This window comes from Anopheles arabiensis, chromosome 2 (assembly GCF_016920715.1).
Source record: "Anopheles arabiensis isolate DONGOLA chromosome 2, AaraD3, whole genome shotgun sequence".
NCBI classification, from domain to species: domain Eukaryota; kingdom Metazoa; phylum Arthropoda; class Insecta; order Diptera; family Culicidae; genus Anopheles; species Anopheles arabiensis.
The window spans coordinates 47,471,612-47,488,512 of NC_053517.1; the positions used below are offsets into that span (position 1 = coordinate 47,471,612).

At 49.9% G+C, this 16,901-nt stretch overlaps 5 protein-coding genes across 6 annotated transcripts; 3 read left to right on the forward strand and 2 right to left on the reverse strand.

Moving 5' to 3' along the window:
* The first annotated feature begins 131 nt into the window (after positions 1 to 131).
* On the forward strand, positions 132 to 3,810 carry LOC120898177. The gene is made up of 2 exons (XM_040303653.1): positions 132 to 309; positions 385 to 3,810. The coding sequence occupies exons 1-2, from the start codon at positions 296 to 298 to the stop codon at positions 3,461 to 3,463; spliced, it is 3,093 nt and encodes a 1,030-aa protein (XP_040159587.1). The 5' UTR covers positions 132 to 295; the 3' UTR covers positions 3,464 to 3,810.
* Positions 3,811 to 3,881: 71 nt separating this feature from the next.
* LOC120898176 lies at positions 3,882 to 8,857 on the reverse strand. The gene is made up of 5 exons (XM_040303652.1): positions 8,090 to 8,857; positions 7,885 to 7,995; positions 5,637 to 7,795; positions 5,307 to 5,545; positions 3,882 to 5,228 (listed from the first exon to the last, which is right to left on the reverse strand). Exons 1-5 carry the CDS (start codon positions 8,356 to 8,358, stop codon positions 4,608 to 4,610), a joined length of 3,399 nt encoding a protein of 1,132 aa, XP_040159586.1. The 5' UTR covers positions 8,359 to 8,857; the 3' UTR covers positions 3,882 to 4,607.
* A 152-nt stretch (positions 8,858 to 9,009) lies between these two features.
* Positions 9,010 to 10,305, reverse strand: LOC120898179 (mediator of RNA polymerase II transcription subunit 4). The gene is given in 3 exon segments (XM_040303655.1): positions 9,010 to 9,897; positions 9,900 to 10,042; positions 10,138 to 10,305. Coding segments are annotated over 3 exon segments (789 nt in total). The 5' UTR covers positions 10,209 to 10,305; the 3' UTR covers positions 9,010 to 9,322.
* A 1,412-nt stretch (positions 10,306 to 11,717) lies between these two features.
* On the forward strand, positions 11,718 to 13,380 carry LOC120893873 (RNA-binding protein NOB1). The gene is made up of 2 exons (XM_040296038.1): positions 11,718 to 11,855; positions 11,939 to 13,380. The coding sequence occupies exons 1-2, from the start codon at positions 11,793 to 11,795 to the stop codon at positions 13,181 to 13,183; spliced, it is 1,308 nt and encodes a 435-aa protein (XP_040151972.1). The 5' UTR covers positions 11,718 to 11,792; the 3' UTR covers positions 13,184 to 13,380.
* A 347-nt stretch (positions 13,381 to 13,727) lies between these two features.
* LOC120893872 (adipocyte plasma membrane-associated protein-like) lies at positions 13,728 to 16,819 on the forward strand. 2 transcript variants are annotated; one of them, XM_040296036.1, is made up of 4 exons: positions 13,728 to 13,858; positions 13,947 to 14,130; positions 14,232 to 14,437; positions 14,527 to 16,819. In XM_040296036.1, the coding sequence occupies exons 2-4, from the start codon at positions 14,015 to 14,017 to the stop codon at positions 15,990 to 15,992; spliced, it is 1,788 nt and encodes a 595-aa protein (XP_040151970.1). In that variant the 5' UTR covers positions 13,728 to 13,858; positions 13,947 to 14,014; the 3' UTR covers positions 15,993 to 16,819. The 2 variants fall into 2 exon arrangements, with proteins under 2 accessions (XP_040151970.1, XP_040151971.1); XM_040296037.1 differs by having other exon boundaries at positions 13,765 to 13,881.
* Positions 16,820 to 16,901: the final 82 nt, after the last annotated feature.

Here is a 16,901-nt window from a genome sequence, read left to right on the forward strand (position 1 = left end):
TTAGAACACGTAAATTCCATAACAAAATTAATTTTTGCATGAAAATACTTTTTTTAACAAAGCTATTACAAGCAGTGTTGCCAGTTATTTTTTTTACGGTTCCCGTTCCATCTCTATTCCAATTTGGAAAGAAGAAAACGAAGCACACGAGCTGTCAAAATTTAGCTAAACAATTTTGTCAATACACCAACCACAGCGACGCTTGTGCGGTCCACAATTCCGCCCAAATACGCCAATAGCTAACATCGTGCCCGAGCCTGCTCCATATTTTCATCTAGATTAATGCAACAATACTATGGCTGAGTTATGGTAAGCGTTTGAAACAACGAAACCGCGAGTGAATCGCATTTTTTGTTATCATGCCGATTGTTTCCATTCCCATAGCAATTCCCTGGCGTGCCGGCTGTGCTTGCAAAAACAGTTCCAGCTGCTTCCGATGTTCCCAGCAAACGAGCCCGTGAACGACGATCTGCTGCGGAAAATATACGAATGCGCATCGGTGCGAATATCGTACGAGTACGATCAAAGTTCCGCCATCTGCATCAAGTGCATCGTGGATGTGGAGCAGTTCTACACCTTCAAGCAGCGGTGCGTGGAAAACGATGTGCTGTTTCAGAAATTGCGCCAGGACTGCAGCGAACGCGGCGGCTTGGATGAGGGCGAATTCGAGGGTGTTCCGTTACCGGAGACAGAGTTCATCGAGCCCATAACGAACCTGGATTGTCCCCGACCGGATGCATCGAAAGCGTTGGAATCATTCGCTGGACCGTCGCAGCTGACGCAGATCGGGTACAATTATCGCATCGTGCGCGTGAACGGTGAAAGCGATGTGCTAGTTTACCACAAGCACCGGTTTTACCAGCCGGAACCGAAAGCGGCCGATTCGAACAAGTGGATCTGTGTGGCGTACGCATCAAATAACTGTCCGGCTAGCATTACCATCCCGTCGTCGGGTGGCCTTCCGCTAGCCTTGTTCACAAAGTCCGTACGTCATAATCACAGCGAGAGCATAGTGCAAATGATAGGAACGGCGGAGGAACCGGGTAGCGAAGAGATAGTTCATTCCGAACCCGGCTATGCACTTGTCGTCGATCCCAGCCGGCGAATGCGACTGTTGGCCGGTGGGTACCGGTTTCGACTACGCCACGCAATGTTTGGTGCTGGCAGAAGTTTGTGGGCCTGTGTACGGACGGAGTGTTCAGCCAGCGTTCAGCTATCATACGAAGACTCCCGGACGTGCATAGTGGGCGACGAATCGCATTGCCACGAGATGGAATCAAGTCTGCCTTTGCTCACTACAAACACAGAGCTAATGGCCCAGCAAAAGCCAAAACAACTGGTAAGAACATACGGACTCAATTATTTCATTGCCGAAGGGGCACTAGTGTACAGCGGAAACTATTACAAGCCACATGATTCCGCTGACCATGCTGGTGCAGACCAAGCGGCGGTTTGGAAATGCCGGATGAAAGATTGCGCCGCAAAGGTTGAGATACAGCATAAAACGATTGCCACGAGCACTGGCAACCATAACCATGCTCGACAAATCACGAAAACCACCAATGCGGTAGCAAAGCAAACCATACAGCAGGGTGTAAACTATCGGCTGATGGTTGAAGAGCACGGTTACGTACGATTGCAGCATCGGAAGCAAAAGTACGCGCTACAGAAGCTGCTCCCAAACGGCACATCAGAGTGGGCCTGCGTTGGCAAGGTGTTGGGCTGTAAAGTAATGCTAAGAATGCTCCCCGACGAGCAAATCGTGTATGGCTGCACCCAAAGTTCCACGGTAAAACACGAGCATCGGGTAGGAAATGTGTTGGAGCAACATTTTCTCCCCGACGCAGCTGGTGGAGAGAAAGCCCCTGGGACGGAGCGGAAATTATGGTGCACTCCCGCCTATGAACTGCTGTGGAATCGTAACAGCAAACCAATCGTTCGCCGACAGGACTACCGGTACTACGGGCGAACAGCGTACGTAAACGGTGCCATTGAGTGGCACTGCGTCCGGGGAGTTGGCACCCATTGTGAGGCAACGGTCACAATCGGCAAGTGTGGCGAGATTGTTGCCGAACACCCGGTACACGATCACGAGCGCACGCGAATTGACCATTTGCATAGGATGCAGCACACATCGGGGCCGAATCCTAGCTCGCGTGATATTTTCACCAGTCCTGGGCCGGTTCGCTTATTGGCCGGAGGCTTCAACTACCGCCGGATGCACGACGATCATCTAAACATCGATATCGTCGTACACGTTGCCCACAAGTACTTACCCGACGGTTCCGGCACGAATGGCTACCACTGTATCCTGCGCGACGGAACGCAAGCCTGTCCCGGCAAAATCGTGCTCACGAACAACGCTCTCTGTGCCGAGATAGTGGCGACGCACAACCATTTGGCTCGCGCGGTGCCAAAGATTGTAGAGCCGGACCGTACTGCGCAGGTGATCGTGGAAGGCCCGAACTACGAACTCATCTACTCGATGACCGGGCGCAACTGTTTGCTACTGCACGAGGGGCACGTTTTTCGGGTGTACAAGCTGCAGGAGCCAACCCAAACTTCCCGCTGGCGCTGCATCCACAGTGAGGCCGGATGCAAAGCGTTCCTGAGCGTGCCGCTAACGCTCAGCAAACCGGCAACCATGGACGATCATCCGCACGATCATTCTAGGGTAAGGCATGATAGCACCGCCAACCTCGTGAAGGTGAAAGAGGAAATCTCCGACGATTCGAAACGGGCCCCGGCGAGACGCCGTGAAACGTACGAATGCATTAAAACGGAAGATTCGCCCCGGTTGCGGCCACGCGCCGTGCGGGAAACACTCAGCACGGAGGATGTGAAGGGGACGCTGGCGCTTATCAATCCAACGACCTCGGATGACCAATCGCACGAGCTTACGCTGAGCATGTTTCAAGACATTCGCGGCACACTGATCAAGGAAGAGATGAAGCGCGAAATGCTGCAGATTAAGCCAGATCCCGACGCCATGACCTGCTTCCTGAATGGCCATCTGTACGTACGCCAGTTTGAGGATCTCGAATCGCTCGAATCGCCGGAATGGCTCTGTGCCTTCCATTGGACGCTGGGCTGCAATGCGCGTTTGAGCGATCTCTCCATTCACACGCACGAACGGTTTGCCACCGTCCGCACGAACGACCGGTTCAACATGCTGAAAAATCTGATCTCCCAGGGTTTGGTTGGCCAGCGGGGGGTTATTACGCAGATGCCCGGCGGCCAAAAGGTGTCAGAGTACGAGCTGGTGCCAAGCAACGGCAACCTTTCGCTGATGATTGACGAGAATCGGTACTACTTCTACAAGGCGAAAAATAACGGCGAATGGTTGTGGCGGTGCGTACGGTACCGCTGGCAGGGATGCAAGATCGGGGTGGCCGTTTCGCACTGCTTCGGGAAGTATTACTACCAGCCGTACGGTAAGACGGAACACGTACACACTCCCTAAGCGTAGATGGAAGCAAGGCTCATCCATGGCCAAGCTGAACGTTTCGCAGATCCGTTTGTATGTCACAGCGGGACCGCTATTGTGCTTAGCCCAAGCCCTTAAGGCTCGATTGGAGCTCGCAGGGGCTAGGGCAGCCCCTGTTTTATATTTTAAGTTAACATTAAAATGTCTTGTAGAGTACGAACAACTACTAGCTTCTGTCTTGATGTGAGCAAAACATAACGATACAGCTGTGTACAGACGAGTTCTACCAACATTATGCGCGATCGTGTGATTTCTTCAAGCGCATACAATACTAGTAAAAATACGTTACAAAATAAATGTGCTAAGTTTGATTCGAACCGAAAGCTCTATTTTCTTATTTTCTCCTCTCACGATCACGATCCTCCTGAAAAAAAAAAACACACACATGAAACACTTCGAATGAAATTTCGTAATCGTATTTATTCAGTTTCCTGTTTCGTTAGATAAAAGAGACAAATGAAAGTAGTTCAATCACAACCTCCGAAAGCGCCCCAAAATGCAGCACCACACCGAGCGTTTTATCATATCTGGCTGTGGTGGCTGCAGGGCGCCCGACCGTTCCAACATTCCATGGTTTCTTGCCGGCCTATCTGCTGTCTGCTCCCGCAGTGTAATGTTTTTTCGTTGAATTTGGATTCCTTTAATATTAATATGCTACAAACGGTTGTGTGTCGCGTAATGGCAAACAGTCAATGTTGCTATTTCGTGGAAAGCATTCGTGTAGTACTACTACATTAAAGCTCGAAAGATCAAACGGAAATCGAAGTTGAAAACAGTATGAGAATTATGTACATCCAAAGTGAAAGAAAAGAAACACAATCGAACCCGTCAGGGTAGCTATTCATAAGAACGTTTGATTCGTTACACGCCAAGAATATTAACCAGTCTGTGTTACTTGCTAAAGTAAAAAAAAGGTAGATAAACTAATGCTCCACATACCCCACAGCACACACATACACGTGTGCGCAGGGTCCGATTAGTTCACGAAAACGAAACCAACCAGAAGAATACATCTACTCCTCAGCGACACGTAGACGCTGCCGATCGTTTGGTGGGACGCATACAGAGAGGATGTGCACAGGAGCGCAGATCTAGCGAAACGGTTACAATCATCACCTAACTATAGATCGTCCTCATCACTGACAGTATCGGAGGCTCCCGATCTGTCCGCTACGAGCAGATCGTCGGAGGAACTGTCCCCATCGTCATCATCTTCCTCCTCCTCCCCCTCCTCCTCCTCTTCGTCCTCTTCCTCGTAGTCCTCGCCGTAGCTGTCGGAGTCTGTTCCGCTGAAGTCGTCCCCGATACGCTGCCGCCGCAGGTAAAACTCAACCATGTTATCGAGATCGGTCAGACGGCGCTTGGTCTTGCTCATGTCGGAGTCAAGTACCCGCACATGGCGCAGATACTCGTACGTGCGGTTCGATTCACTTTGCCCACCGTTCGCGAACAGCTTTTTCGTAAACGAGCGCAGCTTCTTCAGCAGGTGGTTATAGTTGGAGGCCAGCTTCTTCACCTCCAGGTACGGGCCGGACTTTAACACGCCGTAGTCCAGTATCGCCCATTCGCCCGTGGTGATGCACCACGTGAACAGCGACCGGCACTGGTAGATCTTCCGATGCAGTTGGCAGTCGATCGTCGCGGAACAGTTCCGGCAGGTCTTTGGCTTACTGGTGCCAATGTCATTGGCAGTAAACTGCAGCACCGTTGTGCAAGTAATTGTTTCGGTTAGCGGGCATACCTATTCGAAATAGAACCAAACAACAACAAAAAAATGTTTCACATTTCTTCCGTGCTCGCTTTTTACAATGTTACTTACGTGCGTCAGTTCGTAGGCCGAATCCAACAGAATGCCATACTTCTTGCCGTTCTGTTCGCATATGTAGTTGGCCACGTGAAAGGAGAACATTTCCATATCGAAGGAATTTTGCGTCACGACCACAGCCGGACAGTTGAGCTTATTGAACGAAGCCTGCGAAATGATTTGCATCTTCGAATAGCAGGATCCGTGCACTTCCATCGGTAGCGAGGCATGATACCCTGGTGAGATGCAGTCATCTAAGAAATGGGGCAAGAGATACGGATGTTGAAAAAAATCCACCAATCCACCAACATGGTGCACAATCAACAGGCTTGCCGCGACTCTTACCATCCTCCATCGTTACCACGGAATTGGCATCGTCCTCTTCGACAAAGATTTTGACGATCCGCTTCGTGCAGGTTGGCATTTCTGCCGCCTGTTTTGACGAACCGGACGATGCATCGATGGCTCCGGACCGTTTGGCCGGCAGCTGATTATCACCGTTGATGTTGTTTTCGTTATTGGACTCGTCTAGCAGTAGCGGCTCGCTGGCCAGCTTACGTGCCGTTATCTTCTGAACTGCGTCCATGAAAAATTTAGGAATGTCTGGAGTGCCTGCCTCGTTCGATCCACCGGTCGCCGTGATGCTACCACCGGGCGAAAGTATTTGAATGTAGTCGCGCGGATCGAGCGGCACATTGCGCTTGAGCTGCTTGATCGGCGCCGATGCCGGTCCTTGCGCAGACGCTGAAGTAGTTCCGCCGCTACCGCCCACCATCACCATGGAACCAGAACCGTGCGGCCCTTGGGACGACGGCGAGCGGTGTCGGTAGTAGGACGGGGAGCGAATCCCAGGCGGCGAGCGTAGGTACCGGTTCCCAACCGGCGATCCGCACGGTGACCGAAATCCATGGTTCGGTGAAGCCCGATGCAGATGGTGGGTGGATGAGATTAGGTCGGCATAGCTCGCATGATGATGGTGCGACGCGCTGTAACCGGGCGCTGGTACACGGGCCCGGATTTGATTTCGCAGCCGGTTAAACGGTTCTATGTTTTCCTCGCTGGTGGGCTCCTCCGAAAACTCGTACTTCTTGTCGGCCAGTCGTCGCTTTCGGAAGGCGCTTATCTTCTCGCACCGCTCGTTGTCCTCGGAGAACTCGTAGGCTTTCGCTGCCGAATCGACATCCGAATCGTGCGGCGCTGCGCCACCGGAAGCGCCATGGAAATTCGCCCCGTTAGCACCGTTTACAACGCGCTGCTGCAGCGGCAGCGCTGACTGTTGGTGAGCAATTTGAATGTTAGGAACATAGGACGGCGGTTCGGCCAGATCGAACCGTCTTCGCAGCGGCGACCGCGAGATCAGCGGCGCCAGTGCAGTGGTTGAGGAACTAGCCGTAAATGACATATCACACATGGGTACGGCGGAGCAGGCCGAGTTGGCTGTGCTGGCGCTGCCGAAACCTTCCGGGCAGAGCGAACTGTCGCCCGACTGCAGATCGACGCGCGTCACGAACGACTTCCGTGGCGATACGCTCGATATCGCACGACCGGACGGGCCCGGCATGCCGCCGGAAGTTGACGCGGAGGAGCTCGAGGCACGCTCGGCCACGCCATCAAGTCTTAGCTCTATGTTTGTGTTGGTACGATGGTTCATCAGTCGCACTTGCGCACCAGTCGGTGGCTCGGTGGTCGCTTCCGGCTGCGCGGCCGAAGCAATGGGCGAGGTAATGATGAGTTCGTCAAAATTATCCGGATAGTTTCGGACGGAACACTTCGTTTCGTACATATCAGTCTCGTATTCTGCGAAATCCGCAATGATTTGTTCCGCAATGCTCATCTCGGGATTGAGCAACGTTGCCGAAGCGTCACCCTTACTCATTTCGGAGTCACTTTTTCTTATAATACCGCTGCTACTGTCGGGCTGCTGCTTCGGGACGGCCGTTGTTACGTCCACAGCCTTGCAAGGTGTAGCCGTTCGTCTAACCTCTTCGACCGTAGCCATCGCCTCCCGCTGTTGGCTGTCTTTGCCCAAATACTTGGAGCTTAGAACGGCCGCCGAGCCCACGGTGGAGTTTGGTTGCGGTCGGCCCATGTCTAGCTTCACGTTGATCGTGTGAATGATGCTGTTCTCGCCCATGATGATATATCCCGGGCAGTTGAGATTGTAGTTCGGATTGAACCGAGGGCCCGAATCGGTGTTCCGGTACTTCATGTGGATCGTCATGTTGCAGCCAATGCACAGAATGTCCTGCCGCTGCTCGTCGCCCTCGTGCGCATCGCGCACCTGCTTGCAATCCAGGCAGCCAAGCTTCGGTACGCGCACCATGGTTACATACGAATCCGAGTCTTCGTGCACATTATCGCCGTGGACAATCAGCAGCTGGCTGTCCGTTTTCCACTGCGTTATCGTTACGTTCTTGATTTCGTCCACCCGGTGGTCATCGAAAAGGCAAACATGAAAGTATTTATTCAGCAGCATGTGCGGCCTGTAAATCCAAAAGTAAAGCCTGCAAAAGGGACCAAGCATTCAACCGAAGCGTAAGTGGTTCGTAACGAAGCAAAAGGTATGGATTGCATCAATAAGGTGTATACGTACTCATATTTATGGTAGGAGGAGAAATCATTCGCCAGTGCATCGTCATAATCGTAAGACAGTTTGTAACTGAGCAGAAACTGTCCACAGCTGGTCAGGCCCATGAAAATGTGTCTACAGTACGGAAAGAGCAGAAAACCGTCAGATGGAATCCTGTTCGCAGATGGATACCCGCGGCGTAACAGCGTGCGGAAACGGTAGGTCTTACCCGTTCAAATAACAATACGGCACAATACTTTTCAGACAGAATTGCAACTGTTCTGGCACCTCCGGGAATGGTTGCTCGTGCGACCGCTTGTTAAGCCCCGAGGCCAGGTAGCCCGAATGCTGCCGGGTCAGCACCTTCAGCAGCACATTCTGCGTACCATTCGCGCTGTTCGACCTAGTAAAGAACCGGTGGCCGTCCGACGAGCGTAGCCTTTGCATTTCGCTGGTGCGATCCGCTTCCTCGTCGAAGAGGGATCGATTCGGATCCATGGCTCTACTGTTCGCTACAGGCACACGCTGTTAGCTTCTTCATACTACACACACGCACAACTCGCACTTTTCACTTGCAGCTGGATCTGCAGCTTCGTTGGTGTCAGATACCGAATCCTGCTCCGATGTGTCCTTCGCGGCGGCGTTTATTCCGCACGGGCAAGCCACTCAGCCAGCCAGCCAGCCAGCCGACCCTGCCTCGTCGATGATCTCCTCAGGCGGTGTGTATGTGGGCAGCTTGTCCGTACGGAATCCTTTCAGCCCCTGATGTTGTTGGAAGAACCGGAAGAATCATAACACCCGCGAATAGCCGCACACTAATCGTAGCTCGGCGTGCTGGCGCAGTTGTTAGACAAATATTCCTGACTTTTCACAGTATTTTTCACGAACCGTTCTGCCCAGTCAATACGAACCAGAGAGTTTCGTGTTGTTTTCTGCTTCGCCCTTTCCTCCACCACCCGACGAAACTGCTCTTCGCCCACAATTGACGCACGCACACACTGACGGCGGAACGTCAAGCAGGGTTCTTGTCAAAAACAACAAAATTGTCAAAACGCTTTACCGTGTTCTTTCAAAACGTCCTTTTGGAAGTTTGGTAGATTTGCATCAATTTTTGTGTTGTTGAAAATCATTGAATCGTAGTCGGGGTGCTGGAATGCTTTCATGATTTAATTTATTTCCTTTGTCCCACACTGCTTGAACCTCGACCGGCTCTATTTCTTCGGGCCAAATTAAGAGCATCGATTCATGGTGCTTTTGCCTGAGCTCTGGTTATATCAATATTGTCTCGACCGTTTCGCCCACGTTGAACGTTACCCACCCAAACCAATGCGACACAAATAAATAAGCATCTCGAGTAGAAATATCAGAAAGGGGGATTCGTTTCATTCCTCAAGTCACGTCATGCAGCTAACAATACACGGCAAATACTTAATCCTATACATTCATCACCAGTGCCAGCCGCTCACTGAGAATCGCTGGAGCTCGAGCTCGAGCTTTCGGTCGACATGACTTCCACATCATCCTGCGATGCATCCTTGTGCGCCCGTGTGTCCAGCGAAACCGAACCGGCCCCGGCACCCATCGACATGTGCAGCTCGCCCGACGGATGCCACGCAAATTGGTTCGGTGCGGAGGCCGGAATGTCACCGCCGGCCCCACCCGCACCCACGGTGGACGCGTTCCGATGCATCTCGTTCAAGCTGTTGGGATGCTGCAGATTGTGCCCGTTGATGTTGAGGTCCGACTTGCCCAGAAAGCCCAGCCGCATCTCGATGTCGGTCGGGTATGGCCGGCGAAGATCGCCCTGCTGCCAGGTGAGCGGGGCACATATCGCGTGGGACGCACTGATGCGGTGGGCAAACTTGATGAGCTCCTCCGACGAGACCGGCCGTTTGTTGGCCTTCGCAATGCTGGCCAGCTTTTGTCGCGCTTGAAAAATTGACGTCGCCAGAATCTGTTCCGCTTCCTTTAGCTGCCGCTGGAGCTGGTTGATTTCCTCGTCCTGTTTCCGCACCTGCTCCCGCAGTGCGTCCATGTTTTTTCGATGCCGGCTTGCTCGGCCGCTAGCTGGAGCGTTGCCTTCAGCTCTTTATCCTTCAGCACGAGCAGCTCTACCAGCTGGGCATGGTCGGTGCTGGACATTTTCTGCGCCTTGGGTGCGATTGTGTTTTCGATCAGTTCCCTGCAAACAGGAATGTTGGTGAAGAGTGTTGCGGAAGCAGTGCGGTACGAGATGCGCGGAATCGGTCCGAGATTGGGACTAGCAGGGACACTTACTTGGCAACGATTTCTATATCGTTTATGATGGCCAGGAGCCGTTCTCGGGTGCTGAGATGATATGAGGACATAGCGATATTGTACGACGGCACGAAACGTTCTTCGACGATGTTGCCGACCAAACAAACCAGAAGTTTGCACAGACCTGAATGGTGTTTTGCTGTCAACACGATGACCCGTTGGACAAGGCGCGGGGTTTTGACGTTAAAAAATTGCTGCTTCTCGCTCATTTTCTCTACCCATCTTTTACTCGCCTACAGTGCTCGTTTCGAGGTGAGCTTGCCTTTCGTTGTGTTGGTGACAATATATGCGCATCATATACAGAGGTGTGTAAGTTCTCGCTCAATTTTTCGTACCGTCTCTTTCACGCACATGGTGAGAAAACATAAACAAACCATGTGCCCGGTGTCAACGTAGAGTGAACAATTTTATCTAACTTTTTGGGTTAAAAAGCTATTGAAAATGTGAGATTTTGTTACTCGATCAATCCCAGGTAACACAAATCCACTAAACGACCACTAATCGGGTTCTAAACTACTCAAGCTCTCAACCTAAACGAAATAAAGACTTCGTGTAGCAGTCGGCAAAAGACTCATGCATTCTAAAAATAGCAAAAAAGCTGGTGGTGCCATCTGTTGGTCCATACTCAGCCAGTGGAGCTTCCTCGCTTGGAGGAGAGTATTCTCATTCTCTCTGTACTGTTGTATGGTTTCGCGTTGAAGTTATGCATCGCTAGAACTAGAACGACGATACGATTGTTTAAATACTAAACTCCAATGTAAACCACCAGCACTGAAGCAAGTGAAATTTGAGTAATGGTCGTTGGTGTCGATACCCACGTATCTGACCACACAACTATTCTTATAGATTTTTGCTCAGAAAGTTAGAAGGCTATATAGGTCATGATAATATGAAACTTGCCGAAACACATTGCAAGAAAAGTATAACAATATAATAATCAGTTTTAATATGCCATCTATTGATCAACCCAATGAAGCTGTGGAGCTTTCATTATTTTTTCTATGAATATTTGATTTTCTAGCCGTTTAAGCTTAATCTGTGGTGCTTATGGGAGCTGTGCGAGGAGGTGGAGATAGTAATACAGCGGGCCCCGAGATACATGGTACCTCTCATATAGGGATTCGGAGATACGTGGTTTTCTAAATTTAACAGTTATAATGGCAAATTGTACTAATTTGAAACATAAAATGGCAAATGCAAAATAATTTCTTTCTAGATCAAACGTGAAACATCATTTCAAAATATTGGAAACTGTTTTATTCAGTCAGCATCATTTTGTCCACCAGCATAGTCGCACACCAGCGCGTGCTTTTTGGCGACCACCTTGAAACCTCAAAAACCCTCGCTCGAAATGAAAAAAAACCCTCAGAACGCCTTTCAAAAACGCTCGCCAGTAAGGAAAAATCGCTCCGATTTGGAGCGTTGGCGAGCTCGTTAAAAGCTCTGTATTCGACAAGCGGGAGCTGTTGTAAGGTTCTACAGCATTCTGCGATTGTCAAGCTTCTGCCATCGCAGAATATGATGCAACCTCCTACTTACAAAATCTCACTTTATGACATTTGTAGCGTGCACTCGCATGGCGTGCGGATCAAAACATTGTGCGTATCATCAAGTGCTTCAATTGCAGCCGAAACATGCCGAAATTCGATCATTTAATTGTAGATACAGCTGCGTTCGTGAAGAATGTCCAGTTGCAGGTACGTAATTAGTAGTGTTTTCACAAGCTCCCGAATCGAACGGCGCAACACCTTACAGATTTCCCTTTCCACAACGTTTATAGAACTACGCATCGAATTGCTATACCGTCCCGGGTGTGATGGCTGAAATTCGCAACAACCGGCAAATGAAACGGCTCGCCGTGCTTCCGTACAATCTGCAAGTGAAGGATCCGGACCCAGATGTACTGGCCAAGGTGGTGGCGATTGCAAAGAAAACGGGTGACTATGCCTCGCTCTCACTGGTCGATCTGCAGGTTATTGCGCTCACGTATGAACTCGAAACAATCCACGTGGGCAGGGACCATCTGCGCGATGAGCCGTTGCCGTCCATAACGGTGGCAGCAGCAACGAAGCCAGACGCTTTCGGAGGAACCCAGCTTTTGAAGGGATTCTACGTTCCGACGAAAAAAAGCCAGTCGGCAGATGAATCGCAAGAGGACGATGGCGAAAACATTGGCGATATTTCAGATGATCATAGTGAAGCACAAGAACCCGAAACTATCACTGCAGCGAACGATGTTCAGGAAAGTTCAAAGGAATCAGCTTCAGCAGGTGATACTGCCGAAACAAACGTTAGCGAAGCGAATGATGCAGATAACGAATCCTGCGAAGAAGAGTACGATGATGATGATGAAGAAGAGGAGGATGGTGAAGATGATGAGGATGGCAACGATGGTGACGATGATGCTGGTTGGATAACACCGAGTAATATCAAGCAGGTAAAGCGCGACATGGGGATGGATCTCCACGACGAAACGCCAACCACCGTGGCCTGCATCACGACGGATTACGCACTGCAGAACGTGCTGAAACAGATCGGCCTTCAGGTCGCAGCCCTCGATGGTCGTGTGATCAAGCAGGTGCGCACGTACATACTGCGATGCTACGCCTGCTTTAAGACGACACCGGACGCAACGAAGGTGTTCTGCCCGAAGTGCGGCAACCGGACGCTGAAGAAGGTTTCCGTCAGTCTGGACGGAGAAGGCAAACAGATTATCCACATCAACAATCGGCGACCGCTGACGGCCAAGTACAAAAACCGACCGGTAGCCAAGTTCGAAGGTGGCAAGCACGCTGCCAACCCGTTGCTGTTTGCGGATCAGCCACTGCCACAGCAGCGCATATCGGTCAAGGCCCGTTCGAAGACCAACGCGCTCGGTGATGACTACATTGCCGGCTACTCCCCGTTCGTGATGAGAGACGTCGATTCGCGGTCAGCTGTACTGCGTGGTTCTACTAATCTGAAACAGAGAATGAGCAACTACGAGTACGATAACAAGCGCCGGGGATATAAAAAGCCGATATAAGGAGATGCAAACAAGCCTACCTTTCTGTTATGGCTGATAGGTAAACCGACGGAGACATTTAACTGGCATAAGATAAGGTTTGATTGCATTGTAGGGATATATGTAACTATCGGCATATGTTATTCAGTATCCGATGATCCGTTCTTTGCTTCGGCATTACACATTTTTGAATAAAATGAAAGAATAATCCTACTTAAGAAAGCACATATTATTGAATGCTTAAAAAGATCGAATTTTCGTATATGAACAGTCGGTTTCGATCTGTTCGATCAGATGCAGTTGATTGTTGCTTCCTAGACGACGGGCACTTGACGATTCGTTAACTTTTTAGTACACATATTTTCCTGGAATATAAGTGAGCAACAGAAATATACCTTATTTGTACAAAAATGATAATTAAAAGAGCAATTTCGCCACTATGTTAGTACACAGAATCTCATTTTTATTAGAATCCAAATAAAAGGTACAGTTTCTATTCGTATTTTAATGCAAAGCATATATAATGCAGGTCTGCACACCGTCATGCCGGATGCCGTGTCATCAACTTCTGTCAAACGGTTTAACGTCAAAATAACAAAAAAAAAACTGCTGATGCGGTGGAACCGACGAAAATCTATCGCAGGGTCTAATTTTCTATCGGTTGTGTTTTATTCTCTCTAGTCATCCCTAAGATCGGTTTGTAAAACAGATTCTAAGTGGTAAATGCTGCAGTCCTCATTGAAAACACCGGTATTGTGTCGTTTTGTATCACTTTATTCGACAGTTTTATTTTGGGGTGGTATCCAAGTTCTTCATCAGCAGTGAAAGTGGTCACCGTTTCGGCTCGGCAAAATGGGCTTTCTATACAGGGTTCGTGTGCGTGTCATCAACTGCTTGATCTTCTTCTTCTTGATTGTGCTGCTACCGGGTTTGCCCCCGAAAACGACCTTCCCGTTCGAAGGATTCAGGTATGCTTATTTGGCTAAGGATGGCTCAATGCGGGAAGTGCCGGCTCGCTCCTATTACATAATTGTATCCTTTTGCCGGCTTTCGTTCCATTGCTGCTCAGGTTCTCCAAGCCTCGTGAGCTGAAAGGAGCGCTAGAACCTACCAATCATCTGGACAACGCGGAGCGACTGTTCGAAGGAAAGATCTATGGCCCGGAAGCGTTGCTCGTACATGGAAAAGATCTGTTTACCACGATCCACGGTGGAGAAGTGATTCGCATCAATGGTGAACACATTACACATATCGCCAAGTTCGGCAAACCATGCGGTAAGGTCGATGACATATGACGATCAAATTCTGGGTGTTTCAGGCTTGAGCGATCAATACAAACGCTTCATGTGATTGCTCCTTTCCAGAGCTCTCGTTCGAGGAGGAAACATGCGGCCGTCCGCTGGGACTTGCTTTCGACACCAAGGGATCGAACTTGATCGTTGGCGATGCCTACTACGGCATTTGGTTGGTTGACTTGACGACGGGCAACAAGGAGCTGCTCGTTTCCCCCGACACCGTGCTGGAAGGCAAGGGTGCAAACAGGAAAGGAAAGTTCTTCAACAGTGTGGCTGTCGCTCGCAATGGTGATATCTTCTGGACCGACTCGTCGTCCGATTTCACGCTGCAGGATGGCGTGTTTACCATATTTGCCAATCCGTCGGGACGTTTGTTCCAGTATGATCGTGCTACTGGAAAGAACAAAGTGCTTCTAGATCGACTGTACTTTGCAAATGGCGTGGCATTGAGCCCTAACGAGGACTTCGTGCTGGTGGCGGAAACGATGGCATCTCAGATACGCCGTTACTACCTGACCGGACCGAAGGCGGGCACGGATGACATTTTCATCGACGGTTTGCCAGGTCTAGTCGATAACCTGGTGGCGGACGCGGAAGGCATTTGGGCACCACTGATCCAAGCCGCTGACAACGAGAATCCATCGATCCCACAAATGCTCTCGAACGTACCGCTGATTCGAAAGTTCCTGATCCGTATGCTGGCGCTCGCTGAGCTGCCGATGCGAATGATCCATCAGGTGATGCCCAATGTACACACGCAGCGCATCATTCACGCGATCGGTCACTTTGAGTCGCTCATCTTCTTTGCACCAAACCGTCAAACGTTGGTGAAAATTAGCTGGAACGGTCGTATCCTCGGATCGCTGCACGGCTTCGACGGTAGCGTTGGAAGTGTATCGCACGTGGCCGAACTGGGAGACTATCTTTATCTGGGTTCGCCGTACAACAAGTTCTTGGCACGTGTACCACTGCCAAAGATGCCAAAGGTGGAAATACGTGATGTAAAGTACAAGCCGGCAACGGAAACAACGGCTGCCCCGAAACCAACGACAACTACAACGACTACACCGAAACCGACCACAACGACCACGACTACACCGAAACCGACCACAACGACCACGACTACTACCACTCCAAAACCAACAACGACTACCACCCGGAAACCTGCAACTACTACCACCCCTAAACCGGCGACGACTACCACCACTACTCCCAAACCAACGACAACCACTCCCAAACCAACGACAACCACCCCCAAACCGGCAACGACTACTACTACAACAGAGAAACCTAAAACGACGCCAACGCCAAAAGCTACTACAACCACCCCGAAAGCTACGGAAGCTCCAAAAGCAACCACCGAAGAGCCAGTGAAAGCGAAGAAAGCCGACAAGAAAACACCGCCACCGGCCAGCTCCAAGGAAACCCCATCGGAGCCTGCCCCGATTCACGAAAAAGTTCCCAACGATACTCCCAAACCGAAGCAGGAGAAATTGAAGGTGATAAAGAAGGGCGGTGAGCAGGGAGAACTATAAGACTACCTCCACTCACTCACGCACAAACAAACATCTAAACTAGCTGATCAAGCATCATCACAACCACAAAACATGCACAACACGCGCATTCAATGGCGTGCTGAGCGTTGTCGTAGGCACATGCCTCCAAGCAATGCGCAACGAACTAGAACGCATGCGGGCGTTGGTTCTTAGGAGCCCGAGAGTACGTCCGCCGAATCCCCCTGGATAGAGCTTTACAACACGATCGTTACCGTAACCGTCAACATAGTCCAAGTGACACGGGAAAATTAAAGCAATATACTTTACCATCAAACGGATGATGGTGTCCAACAGTGTGTGCGTCAGAAGAGGCGAGGGTAGTTTATCTGTAGGCAGCTAATGTACAACATTCTTGTTAATTTCATTCCATGAGTGAGGTATTTTTTTACTCTTTCAATCCTCCGGGATTTTGATTGCATCCCAGTATACTCTATTTGTGCGTAGGTAGATAAATTCATTCAAAACTATTCCTTTTTTTGAGGTAGTGACCAGTGCGGCCAAAGTGTTCTGACAACGAGTCTAGGCGTTGGTAAGGTGAATGCTCACATCCGTCGTTTTTCTCAAGCAGAAAAATCTGGCAGCGATAGGTGATGGTTTAGCAGATGGTGTAGGAGGGTGAAAAGCGTTAAAGCAAATGCATCGCAAAACAAATTGGTTCAAAATTCTTTTCATACTCATTTTTGTATATTTATTAGGGGTTCAACTTTTGTGAGGAAAATGCATATTTGGTAACTCTTTAAGGTTTAAATGTATTCCACTGCGCATTGAGGGCATTGAGAAAATAAACGTTTTTTTGCTTGGGTAAATAGTACGCATTTGAATTGTTGAAAAGAAACTAAAGCGGTTTTAGCATGAATCCAAATCAGTTAGTACAATTAAAAATGAAGG